The 13,115-nt window shown below is 38.5% G+C and overlaps 1 protein-coding gene across 4 annotated transcripts in view; it reads right to left on the minus strand.

Annotated features, from left to right (window-relative positions):
* The window catches only part of ZZZ3 (zinc finger ZZ-type containing 3), a 110,639-nt gene that overhangs the window by 21,704 nt on the left and 75,820 nt on the right, over positions 1–13,115 (minus strand). For 2 of the 4 annotated variants that reach the window (XM_090050353.1, XM_090050354.1), the window contains exons 4-7: positions 2,931–3,069; positions 855–1,002; positions 511–629; positions 118–192 (exon numbers count right to left, since the gene is read on the minus strand). In XM_090050353.1, coding sequence (XP_089906479.1) covers positions 118–192; positions 511–629; positions 855–1,002; positions 2,931–3,069 — 481 coding nt within the window. The remainder of the gene's footprint in view (positions 1–117; positions 193–510; positions 630–854; positions 1,003–2,930; positions 3,070–13,115) is intronic. The other 2 variants (XM_090050355.1, XM_090050356.1) reach the window with 2 other exon arrangements.

Raw genomic sequence — 13,115 nt, forward strand, 5'->3', positions numbered from 1 at the left:
ACACATATTTTTAAGCATTATGTGTTTTACATGTTTCTACACAATTTGATTTTATTTTTGTGATCATCACTATACAGTTACAAAATAGTCTATAAGCTAGCTAGGGTTTCCCATTACCTGTTCTTCTACAGTCCACAGCTGGTTAAAAGTTTCGGGTTTGGTCTCATCGCAAAGTCGCCCTCTTATCATCTGCTTAAATACAGTATATAACATGGAATAGGTCTTTAGAAAAAAAGTTAGGATAACTTGACTTTAACCCTTTTTCCACCCAAGTAAAGAAAAACAAAAAAACCCCCAAAAAACCACAAATGTGAAATGCTCTTTTGACTGAGGACTAAAAGGTTTGTGACTTGATCACATTAAAAATGACTTCATTGAGTATAAGTGAATTTTTGAACATTTGAAAATGGAGAAAGAATGAATTAAAACTACCCAAGTAATCCAGTACTAATCAACAAACTACTTAACACTGTTTTGTAAAATTCTGTCTTTCTTTACAGTAATAATTACCTGTGGGCGACTGCTGGTTGAACCTTCTGGACCATCGCTTAAAGGCAATACAGAGTATGAAACAGACTCTCCATCCTTCTTAGGATCCAAAGGGCTTTTTGGTCTTGCGGGTAAACCTACTATAAGTAATGCAATAAAGAAATTATTAAATCAACATAGAACAAAGGTTTTTTTCCCCTTATAAATACACTTCTAAAAAAATTAAAGGTCAAAGAGCCTTTTCTCAGCCTGATTTGAAGTTACCTAATTATAGCTTGGTCAACTGGGCACACAGCTTTTACCACAAGTGTGAGGCTTGAACTAATGTTTCTGGAGCTATGGCAAAATGCCCTAAAACTGCTTACCTTTATCAAAAATCAGCTTCACTCTCCTACTATTACGTTTTCGGTTTTTGAATTCTCTCTCAAAGTTTCCAAGGCTGGTGGTGTATTGGTCCCAGGCAATCTCAGGTAGCTGGACAACCCTTTGAGGATATGGAAGCCCCATATCAACCTGAAAGAATAAGAATAAAAGTGTTGTTTAATGCATTGCACATCCAAGTTGGCTATATAAACCCTGAATCTCTTTTCAGCAAACAGCAGGACTTCAAACGTACCAGACAGCACATACTTTTCTATGGAAAAACATTTTCAAAGAGCAATACACAGCAGGGCATATAAAATATGCAGCAGCACAGTCAATAATGGCTTACTGGACACGGAGTTTAAAATTACACTGCACAGTTACAGTCAAGTGCTTCCAATTTTCATATCCTGTTACTAGCTATCTGATCAGTTTGTTAAATACTACAAAAAAAAGTATACTGTATACCCAGACTTGTGCTCCTTTTGGCAAACTAAGCCAAAAAATGAGTGTGTTTTATGCTGCACTTTCATTGTTAAACTGATTTTGCTATTCACTGCTCAGAATACAATTGCTGGCAATGCCCATGTTATTCTAGGGTCAATGATTTTACATTCACATATTAATTATTTGACATTATTTCTTTTATTTCTAGAGAGGAAAATACATGGAATGCTTTGCAACTGGCATTAATAGTCCAGGTTTGACCAACATGATTGTTAGAGCCCAATGCTTGGATGCCAAATGAATCTGTCACAACTTGCTTAGAGCTCAATTCAACACCACAAAAGTCAATGAAAGGGCAGCTATTGATTTCAATGACCTTTGCTCAGACCCAAGACCCTAAAAGCCAAGGAAAGGGCATTTCAAAGTATACAGCTCACCCTATACTGAAGCAGGATTCATTGCTGTCATACTACAAAGCCAAACATTGCTTTTGCTTATAAACAAACAGACAAAAAGACACCAGCAAGGAACTGAGTAAAACCCTTAAAAACCTGCTTTCCCTTTTATCCCTTTTCTAACTTTTTTTGAAAGCCTGAAAATGAAATCTGTCTCTTCACCAAAATTCATTTTCCTCCTACTTCACACCTGCACTCTGCTTTGGAGCAATCCCTGGTGCAGTGCTGGTCTGTGGCAGACTTTCTAGAACTCATTTTGTTTGCAAGTTTATGAACTGCTCTCTCTACCCAGCCTCCACTTAGTAAGTACCAGACATAAAAAGAAACTCAACCACATCACAGCATTTATGGTGACAAAATCCACAATTTCTTTTTGATGCCCTACAGAATATCTCCTTTCAGCAGCTCCCAAACTCTGACACATTGTACACCACCAATTTCAAATGCTACAACCATAAGTACCACTACACCAAATATTTCAGTTCAACCTTATGCACCACTAGCACATTTTTGTCATATAAAGTAATTATAATAAATCTGTTAACGTGTACTACTGACAGGTTGTCTGAGTACCACTGGTGGTATGTGTACCAGATTGGGAACCATTGATCTAGCTGGTTCAGAGAGGCGTAAGTTTTCACAGCTGTCAAAGCTTATGCCTCTCTGAGCCAGTTAGTTTCTAAGGCACCAACCAGTTCTTTCTTCTGCTTGACTTCTGGCTAGCACACCAAACCACCTCCCTCTTATATCAACATGGGACTTCTAGACATCATAAAAAGTCTGTGCGTGTCAGAGGCGTAAGAGCAAGAATTCCACACTCCAGTGAAATGTATCCTACACTCCAACTGAAACTATACCCACAAAATCTTTAAAAATGCTTATATTTGACAGTATTTAAGCACCCTCAAACCTGAACAGGATAACGTTCTCTCATTGAAGAACTTTAACCCTATACAGCAGAGACTCCTTATGCCTGAAGAAGAGTGACTGTGCCCAAAAGCTTGCTGAAAACTTTTTTCTAACTACTCAGTTGGTCTAATAAAAGATCTCACATCGACTCAAAGAACCTTGCTTGCCTTAACCCTGGACATGTCAGTGTAAATTAGCTTTTACAGGTGATGAATTATTGGTTATCAAACATTTTTAAATAAAATTTTAGAAACGCCTATTATATACCTTCTTTTGGAGTCTTTCCACAAATCCAATGGGATTCTTCAGTGCTTCTCTCTGGTGTCTGCCTAAATTTTCAAGGTCTTGAACTGCTTGAGTGCGCTGAGCCTCGAGTACAGCAATCGTCTGTAACAGTCTCTGATAACTACAGAGACAAAGGAAAACATCTCACTAAATTTTTCTAGCAAAAAAAAATTTAAAAAACCCCCAAATAAGTTCTATCATTCTCTACGGCCTAAGTAATCTCTTGCAAACTTATCTGAAATAGTTTAGCAATGATTATACTAGAACAAAAAAGGTCTCAACTCATGTTTAAATAGTTAGATGAAGAACACACTAAACAAAACAGAAAATTCAGGAGCTCTGTTAATCTCAAATCCTTATTCTAACAGTTTTGCTCTTAAAAGCCTGTCTACAGAACAATGAGACAACTTTCCTGATTTTCCCAAGAGCTACAGGCAACAACAAGCTTTGCTCAAAAGAGAAGTAGAAGGAGGGGGCAGTGGGGGAAGGAATTCCTGACTTAATGTTTTTCCTTACTTCAAAATAAGTTTCCCTCCAGCCCAAGACAAGATAAGTGGTTCCATGTCCCTTTACCACCTGGAGGGTGGAAAAGAATGATCAAAATAGTTACGTCCACAAACAGAGCATTTTGTAGCAACTTCAGATGAAAATAGCATATTCATTAAGATGGATAAAACACCAAGAAACAAATAAGGACAAAAATAAAATATGCAAGAGTTTATTTATACCTCTTATAAGGTTACAAAAGGCAAAACCAAAAATAAAAAAAAACTGGGCTCAAACATGATGCTGCTTACCAGCATCTAGATCAGTTCAATAATTGCTCAAGATAATCAAGATAATCCATTAAACACATTCTTCCTAAACTACCTTTCATCAGTTAATTTTGGGTGAAAGATATGACAAATTACTGTAACATGTATCTTCAAATAATATGATTTAACTGCTTTTATTAATTGTATAGTTCTAGCCAGTAAGAAGTGGCTGAAAATGCCTCTCTACTGGTCTGTCCTCATACAATTACCAGTTTTGTTCCAGATTTTTTTTAATGAATTACTTTAATACCCATCTTTTCATCCTGTTTCTAAAACAACATATACAATGGAAATAATGGTCTAAGAATAAAATGTCAGAAAACCAATACCACTGCCAGTAGGTAGAACTGACAAAGTCATTGCCTGTTGCCCCTGAAAAACATTTACTATTTTATTTTATTTTATTTATGCTTCCGAGTTGTGTGGAGGCACCCATACATATTGTCCCAATGCTGCCAATACTTCCGCCCTGGCAAGATTGGTGCATTTTCTTTTCCTTCTTGTGTTGCTTTTTTGCCAACACAAAGTGAATTTCAGCAAATGTTAAGTAGTCAATGAAATTTCTTCCGTAGGCAATAGTGGGAATTGAATAAGGCCTTCGCATGTACATATCAGCACAGGCTTTTCATGTGCCAGATGACAAAAAAGAAACTCAGTCCTCATATTCTCGTGGTGCATCTTTAAAAGTATAGTTTTCCACAGTCAAAACATTTGCAAGTCTGTCAGTTTTCTACCCATTTTAGTATAAAAATGCAGCAATAGCAAAGACAGCAACATAAACCAAAATCCATGCCATCAGGTCTGCAGTCTCCTCATGAAAAAGAATGAGGATCATCTAGCAAAAGATGTTAAAGTTAATAATAAAAACTTTTATTTAACACATCAGAAGCATGAAGCCAGTGAATCAGTGGGACCATTAGATGACCAAGGTGTAAAAGGTGCACTCAAGGATGATATGGTCATAGCAGAGAAGTTAAGTGAATTCTTTGCATTGGACTTTAATGCAGAAGATACTAAGCAAATTCCCATGCCAGAATTCAGCAAATTCAATCCTTCCTAGTAGACAGGTCTGACGAGTTGGATCACACTGAAGTGATACCAGAAGAAATAAGAATTAATAAATGTAATACTAATACATTATGATGACCAGATAACATTCACCTGAGAGGTCTGAAGGCACTCAAAGGTGAAGTTGCAAAACTGCAATAGCATGTAAACTACAATTTCGAACAGACTCTAGAAGTTTGTCAACATAATACCCATCTACAAGAAAGATTCAAGAGGTGATCCTGAGAACTACAGATCAATGAGTCTCACTTGCATCCCTGGCAAGCTGGTAGAATCCATAAAAAATTAGATCAGCAGTCACATGGACATATAAAATCTGCTGGGGAAGAGGCAGCAATTTTTGTAAAGGAAAATCCTGCCTCACCAATTCACTGGAGTTACTTGAGGGTGTAAACAAGCATGTGAACAAGGGGTATCCAGCTAAAATAATATATTTGGACTTTCAAAGAACTTTGGGGACTGTCCCTCAACAAAGGCTTTTTAAAAAACTGCACTGCCACAGGAATGGAGAGGAGGTTCTTTTGTGAACTGAGAGCTGGCTAAATGGTAGGAAGCAAAGTATAGGGCTAAATGGTCACTTCTCAGGATGGAGGGAGATCAAAAATGGGGTCCCAAGGAGATCTGTGCTGGGCTCAGTTTTAGTCAACGTTTTCATCCATGATCTGGAAATGGTGGTACACATTGGAATCTCCAAGTCTGCAGATGACACTAAATTATTCCAGGTAGTTAAATCCCAAGGTGACAGTGAGGAGTTACAGAAAGATCTCACCAAGCTAAGTAAGTGTGCAAAAAAACCGCAGATGAACTTCAGTGTCAACAAATGCAAGGTAATACACTTGCAGAAAAAGAACCTCAACTGTACCTACACAATCCTGTTACAACTCTACAATGACTCCAAGGTCTCTTCCTGAGAGTTATCCAAAAACGTCAGCTAGGTGTGCAGCAGTGGTCAAAAAGCCAATAAGATTTGGGCACTGTAAGAAGGGAAGATGAAGAACATCATCATGCCATTTTACAAATTCATGGTGCACCGACATCTTGAATACTGTGTACAGTTCTGGTCTCTGCATCTCAAAAAAGATGTAGTAGAACAGGAAAACATAGAGAAAGGCAGCCAAAATGATCAGGGTTATGGAGCAGTTGCCATACCAGGGGAGACTAAGCAGTCTAAGATTCTTTAGTTTGGAAAGGAGAAGGCCAAGCAGTGATTTCATAGACCTCTATCATATTCCTAAGGGTATGGACAAAGTGAACAGGGAACTCTTACTTGCCAGCTCCCAGAATACTAGATGAGTTAGCACAGACTGAACTTGGTAGAGAAGCATTTTAAAACTAAAAGAGAAAGTGCTTCATTAGGTAACACATAATTAACTTATGGAATTCATTGTCCTAGGTGGTGGTGGGGGCAGACAGTATAAACCAGGTTAAAAAAGACACTAGACAAATTCATATATGATAGATCTATTAATAGCTGTTGAACAAAATGGTTGGAAATGTTTCCTCTGGCATCTCTAAACCAGTAACATTAGATGCCAGGGAGGGTAATGAATATATCCCTCTGGTTAAGTGCCCTCCCTCTAAAGCATCCACCTTTGCCACCGTCAGAAATAGGATACAAGACTAGGTGGACCATTGCTCTGACATAGTACAGCACCTCTTATGTTCACTACTATAAGACACTATTTTATTTTGGGGGAAAGAGTGTTTTTTTTTCTATACATACCAAGCAATATGCCTGAAAACCAAAATATTACCTAAATAAGCAATACTTCAGATTCCATTAAATAAATCTATATGTTTCCCTGTTAATTTCAGAAAGAAAAGAAAGAAAGATGACTCAAGTTCTTCCTCCCTTTACTGGCCATAACTGCATGATTCCATCAAATGCGGTTATGAAATCTGCACAAAACACTTGTGTATGGTCTTCATCCAATGCCCATGGAAGTCAGTGGGAGCATTCCCACTGACTTTTGTTAGCACAAGAATGGGCCCCCTTTAAGTGCTACACTTAGTCAACTTCTGGCATTCAGATCACTGCACAACAATTGTGTGTGCAGCTAATCTCTGCTTCAGACCAATTTAGGACCGGATTTCCAGGTGCTACTGGTTAAGATTAAACTGCATTATCAAAATTATAACAAGTTTGTTAGCACCATTACTTGCAGCTCTGAGCCATTCTTTTAATTCTTCACTTTCATGACCATTCACACATGGAAAACTGAAAACACAAAATTCCAAACAGTTTTTATTAAGATTTCAAACAGCTTCTTCCCCCCTCTTGAATATCTTGAAATGTTTTCCCTAGACTATTTAAACAGCTGTTTTTCAAAAGAAAAAGAAACAAAACAGCCATTGTGATCAATCACACTGTAAAATATTTAAGAAAAAAAAGTTACTCAAAATTACTCCAAGCAGCACATTTCTTTAGGACAAATCCATATTAAATTGTCTCAAACTCCTCCTTTGTTAATGCCTTGACCTGTAGCCAGGAATTAGCATGCTTTTAAAGTAACTAGAAACCTCTATAACAGCTTCCCACAACCAATATCAAAATCTGATCATATGCATAACTGGCTCAACAAGGACTGAAAGATCATTGATTTGCAAATGATCCCCCTCTTATCTATGAAGACCAGAACATTAAGAAGATATCAAGAGAAGAATTTAGGGAACTTCACATCTGAAGACGTTTAGTCATGCAGCTATATCATGAAATGCCTTAAACAAAACAAAGGCTTACCAAGCAAATTATTCAGATAAATATATTTCCCAGGAAAGTTTTTCAGTTTCTACTAAAGTTTGCTCCTATTTGGAGATTATGAATATTCATTAGGGGAAAGTATAATTTAACTTCTGTTTCCTGATTGAGTCCTGGGCTTCCAGAGGCCTCCTATTACATGAAAATGAGAGCTGTCAAGGAAGGAAGGAAGGAAACTGAGAAAAGGGATAGGTCCTTGGTCTCGCAGTACCTAAGAGAAGTTTGAAAATGGGTACCGCAAAAATTCAAAAATCAAAAGGCAAATTAAAAGAACCTCATTTTTTTTTAATCTTGTGATATTTAAGCCAATTTTGAATGCTTCAGAATGGGAGTATTGACTTACCAGCACAAACAATTCCCTGTATTATGTTTTTTTAACCTCACAACACACTTGCAGATAGCAGATATAATGAACGCTACTTTGTCAATAAACTGACATTCAAACTCAATATGATTCTTAACACTAGCACCTTCTCAGTTCATAAAATCTAACAGCAGGTTTTATGTTACAATATTTTAAAAAAATATTAACACCCTTTCCAAGTGAACCTAATCTATATAATTAAGTGAATAAGTAAGCACTTTAATTCTTGGCCCAAGTATACATGAAATGACTAAATCTAAAATAAGCCTATATTAGGTTAATTACAGATCAGAAAATTGCATTTAAAATAGAAATGTCAAGTCCTTTATGTTTGAAATTGATTAAATTGTACTTTTAAAGTAGTGCATTCTAGTAAAGAAATATTTTTGTACTGATAATACTTATTTCACAATTACTGTCCTCATCATCCCTTATGATAGACATACTTACTATTAAAAAGCAGACATTTGTTTGTTTTTGAAAGAAACCAGTGTTTTTTGAAAATACACTATGTGGTATGATGTTTGTTCAATTATTCACTATACAGAATCACACACATGCAACTTGGAATTGTGTATACGCTGACATGCTGTTTTATGGCTCCCATTAATTTTTCCTTTCCTTTGATCTCCCATTCTGTCCAGCCCATCTCTACCATCGATCTCCCCTCTAATGGTCACAGTAGATGTTGCATAGGCTTCATAGATGAAAACATATGTCAAATTCCTTGACTGCAAAAGAAAGGGTTAAGAGTGCTGCATTCCTAATCAAGCTACAATTTTAAATCCTTTCTTGGCTGTTTTGGCCTCCACTCACAACAGATAGCCAACTGGAGTGTGACATATCATCTACTTGAGTAAAACAACTGTCGTAAACTATTTTTTTTCCCCCTCTACCTCTCACAGATTTGATACCACATGCTACAGATCCGTATCACTTTCTTGCCAGGAAGCAAAATGTCACCTGTGCATATCATATAAAAATACAGAATATAACATATAAAAATGCCTTATGAACAGGAACACGAGGGATCCTTTAAACAAACAGAACGGTTAAAGTCATTAATTTAGGCAAGCTGAACTGGTTTGAAACTCAGTCTATGAAGAGTGGAGAGAAACCATCTTTACACATTTCCTATTATATTCAGCAGCAGAATTATTAGACTTTGCTTACCCTCCTCTATAAATCCTGCAAGAGGCAAGGATTTTTCAGAGTGATATCTTTTACTGGACCAACTATGTAGTTGAGATGAAGCTAGACAAGCTTTCAAATCAGGACATTCTTCTTCAGATCTGACCTGAGCTTGTCTAACTTCATCCCAACTACATAGTTGGTCCAGTAAAAGATATCACCCTAAGAAATCCCTGCTTTGCATAATTTCTGGACCATGATGGTTACATCATCACTCTTACACTTATAGCTCACGGCTTCTATACACTACAGCACACACTCCAAACCAGGTGTAGGGCAGAGGTGCCAATATTGGCTACAACACCACTCTTACACTTATAGCCTTTAGTCACATGACTAAAAGTCTTCAGATGTGAAGTTCCCTAATCCTAGGGATTCACATTTAAAGTTACACAAGCATTAATTGTCAACAGCCTCTGATTTCCATGAAAAATCCTTCCTTAAGGACTACCTTAAGTCAGTATAGGACAAAAGTTAAATATAGGTTTAAGTGCTTTTCTGCAAAGCCATATGTAACCAGGGCCGGATTAACACGTAGACAAACTAGGCACATGTCTAGGGCTCTAAGTGAAGATGCAGTCCAGCTCTGCTTAATTTACAATAATTACTGAGTGAAAAAAGTTGGGTCCCACGAGTTTGTTTGCCTAGGGCCCACTAAAGGATTCATCTGGCCCTGTATGTAATGTGTGTACAGTTTTAATGCCCATTTTAAAATAAATTTGGTTAAAGGATCTTACTATGCATATTTCAGGTTTGTTTTCAGTATAATTTATACCTCAAACTAGTTTCCAAATTTATGATAAACCTCAATGACAAGGGTATACTTCTTACCTGGTTGTAGTATTAAACAAAGTTGCCATATTTATCAGAAGGCATAAAGCATGCCAAATTCTCTTCCCTCTAAAACAAGGTCTCCTACAAAGCCTGGGATTTAGCACGTATGCATGGGAGCAAAGAAGTGTATGCACTGCTCCCATCTCTGTTATAGAGCATTTTCAAAATTAATACCATCATTTAGATGCACTAAAATCAAACAGGTGAGGAAATGTTATGATTCCTCAGTTCAGGAGTTTTCCCTGATTTTATGCACAGGACTCTCTCCATTTTGCACCTTCAAATATCACTGTAGGCCCAAAGCTTAGGGAGAGTAATATTACTTTGAATCTCACCTCAAGTAAAAATGAATTATGCTTTTGGGAAGGTGTTTATCTTAAGCAAAGTTTATACTTTTACCAGCAGGAGCTAATAAACTCAGCTTTTCTCAACACTATTTTACAACACAATTGCTTACTTAGTAATAATTTAATGAAAGCAAAAGGAGCTGTGGCTCTTTAAAATATTAGACAATATTTACCAAATCTGACCAGTAGATATGTATATACATACGATTCCTCTGGCTTTGGGATAGGCAATGTTTGTTGAAAATATTGTTTTAGTAAGACAACAGCAACTTCTCATCATTTGAATGCAGTTATCTCTGGGGCCCAGAACAGTTAGTCAAATGTCACCTGTGATCTAATTATAAGCACACCACAGTTACTTACCAATAACTAGAGTTCTTCAAGGTGTACTGTTCTTATACAAATGCTCACTTGTGGGTGTGTCTTACACCCTGAGCTCTATTGCAGTGTCTATTTTCTGCTCCTCCATATCCTCTTAACAGCAGAGTCCTGTACCAAGCTGGCTCTGAGGAAGAGGAGGAGGAGAATGGAATTTGAATGTGCATATGAGTAAGAACACTAGGTACTCAAAGAACTCCAGTTATTGATAAGTAGTTTCATTTTTTTCTTTTTGGTAATTATCCACATACATATTCTCACTGTTGGGTGACTCCAAAGCAATACCCACATATATGGAGGCGAGTCTCAAGTCCCCTTCGGCCAGGGCTGTTAAACTCTTCTGGCCACATCAGGCCAGAAATTTGGCAATGGAAGCACTATTTGTATTGACTTCAGGAGCCACAGTAGCCGCCTCTCCCCTTGCCACCAAATTTCCAATTCTGCAGGACAAATGACACGGCTCAGCCCGAGGGGTTCCCTACAGGCCCAGAAATTTGGCAGCAGAATGATCAGTGGCAGTTTTTGGCTACAATTTTTGGCCCTGTGAGGAGCCCCACAAGCCAGAAGACAGCTCTTTTGGCTGGAATAGCCTAGCTATTGTCCTTTGCAAAAAGTGACTGATGGACAACTCTGCCATTTGACATCCCCCCTGCCAAAAGGCTTCCATTCTGACAAGTTTGGTGACGGTGCAGACAGATCCCTAAGAGACTGCTCGGGATATGTCACTTGCAGGAACATCACACAGGGATGCTGGGCTGGGCATATTCCACTCACTAACCACACATAGGACTCACTGTTTTAAGACAGCAAGGGCTCTTGCAGGACAAAAAGGGACCTTGTGGTTTTGGAGTTGCAGGTGGGCAACAAACAGTTTGCATTTTTGGAGTGCATCATCAAACCATTTGTTTAGGGGTAGATTATGCCAGGAATGGCCAACCTACAGGTCACAGTACAGGGGGCAGGAAACACAGGGGCAGAAAAAACAAGGAGCAGAATGCAGAGCAGCAGATCAGACTGGGGAAGATTATTGTAATGGCACTCAGGGAGGGCACGAGGCTAATTTATGACATGCCTGCCCACTAAATTACGGGCTAAAAAGTGACACATGGCTGGGGGCTGTGCCAGTGGAACTACTGCACCAAGTAAACAGTTCCATTGGTAAAAAGAAGCCGGCATTGGTGTTGCAGAAGCAGTAAGTGCTGAGACAATCTTTTGCAACATGTATGAACGGTACTTGTACTTTCACCAGTTCTGCTATCTTTTCATAGACCCAAAAATTCTAATGAATCAGGAGGGCCTGATACTCAGCAATTCTGAATTGGAGGCTTGTGGAGAAAATGATCCTTTGACCAAACTGGTCCAGTTTCCCAGGGTGTGGACAACATAACATCTAAAACATTTCCAGGTGCAGTAGGCTTACAATATTAAAAAAAATATAGCATTTTAGCTGCCAGACAGACATACAGTTCCCTGATACACCTCCTGGGTGGTACACTTCAAAATCATTCAGTGGCTTCATACAGCAGCATGTTCCCCAGCCACAAGGCATGCCAGATTTGGTGAGGGGAGGAGGGAATAATGGTTATGGTGAGTATAAATGTGCTCAGTTATCTCTGGAGGAAACTTTTTTTTTTTTTTTATCTTCTGTCCTGGCACTGGAGCTGCAAAGATGTAGAGGTTTGCAAAGTTGTGTTAGCTGGATCCATGACTGCCTCCTTATGGGTAAGGCCACCCTTGCAGATCACGGTAATGGTAATGCAAGTCTACCAAGGAGTGTGACTCACCAATTTTTCTTAAGGGACTTCTCTAGAGAATCCTTAAAAAGGTGGCACCTCTTGAAATCAATTCAATGAGTCACCCAGTACACCTGGTCAGGGTATTAATTGACTTGAGGTGGTACCTGGTACTTTTATTCTTAGTCCAGAGACTAAACAGTCATAATGCCTGAGGAAGAACATATTATGGAAGTATCTGTTGAAATCCCCATGGCCAGACTCGTATCAGTGGGTATCTCAGACAATTCTACCAAAAGATTAGAGGCAGCGGGCCAATCCATCCAAAGTAAACATCGAGTATAGTAGCACAAGGTGGAGTGATGATCTGTACACTGGAAACATTTGATCTGCACCCTGAACAAAAGGGCTTTTCCAATGCTCAAGAGGGAGTCTGTGCTGAGAAGAGCAGGGAGACCATGTCACATGACAGCACCAAGTCTGGGGACTGTGCTACTCAAATATGTTGCCAGAGGGTATGAGGACCCTAGAAGTCTGCAAAGGCTATCAGTGCCAGATACTGGCTGCCTTAGCATCATAAGGAGAAAGATACTGTCCACCCAACTGCTAGCATCATCTGTGTGTAAGTGCACTCAAGGACTGCCACTGTCTTTGGTGAGAGTGCTAGACCTTTGTCCAT

This window comes from Crocodylus siamensis, chromosome 5 (genome assembly GCF_052110815.1).
Source record: "Crocodylus siamensis isolate JL-2025a chromosome 5, ASM5211081v1, whole genome shotgun sequence".
In the NCBI taxonomy this organism is placed as follows: Eukaryota; Metazoa; Chordata; order Crocodylia; family Crocodylidae; genus Crocodylus; species Crocodylus siamensis.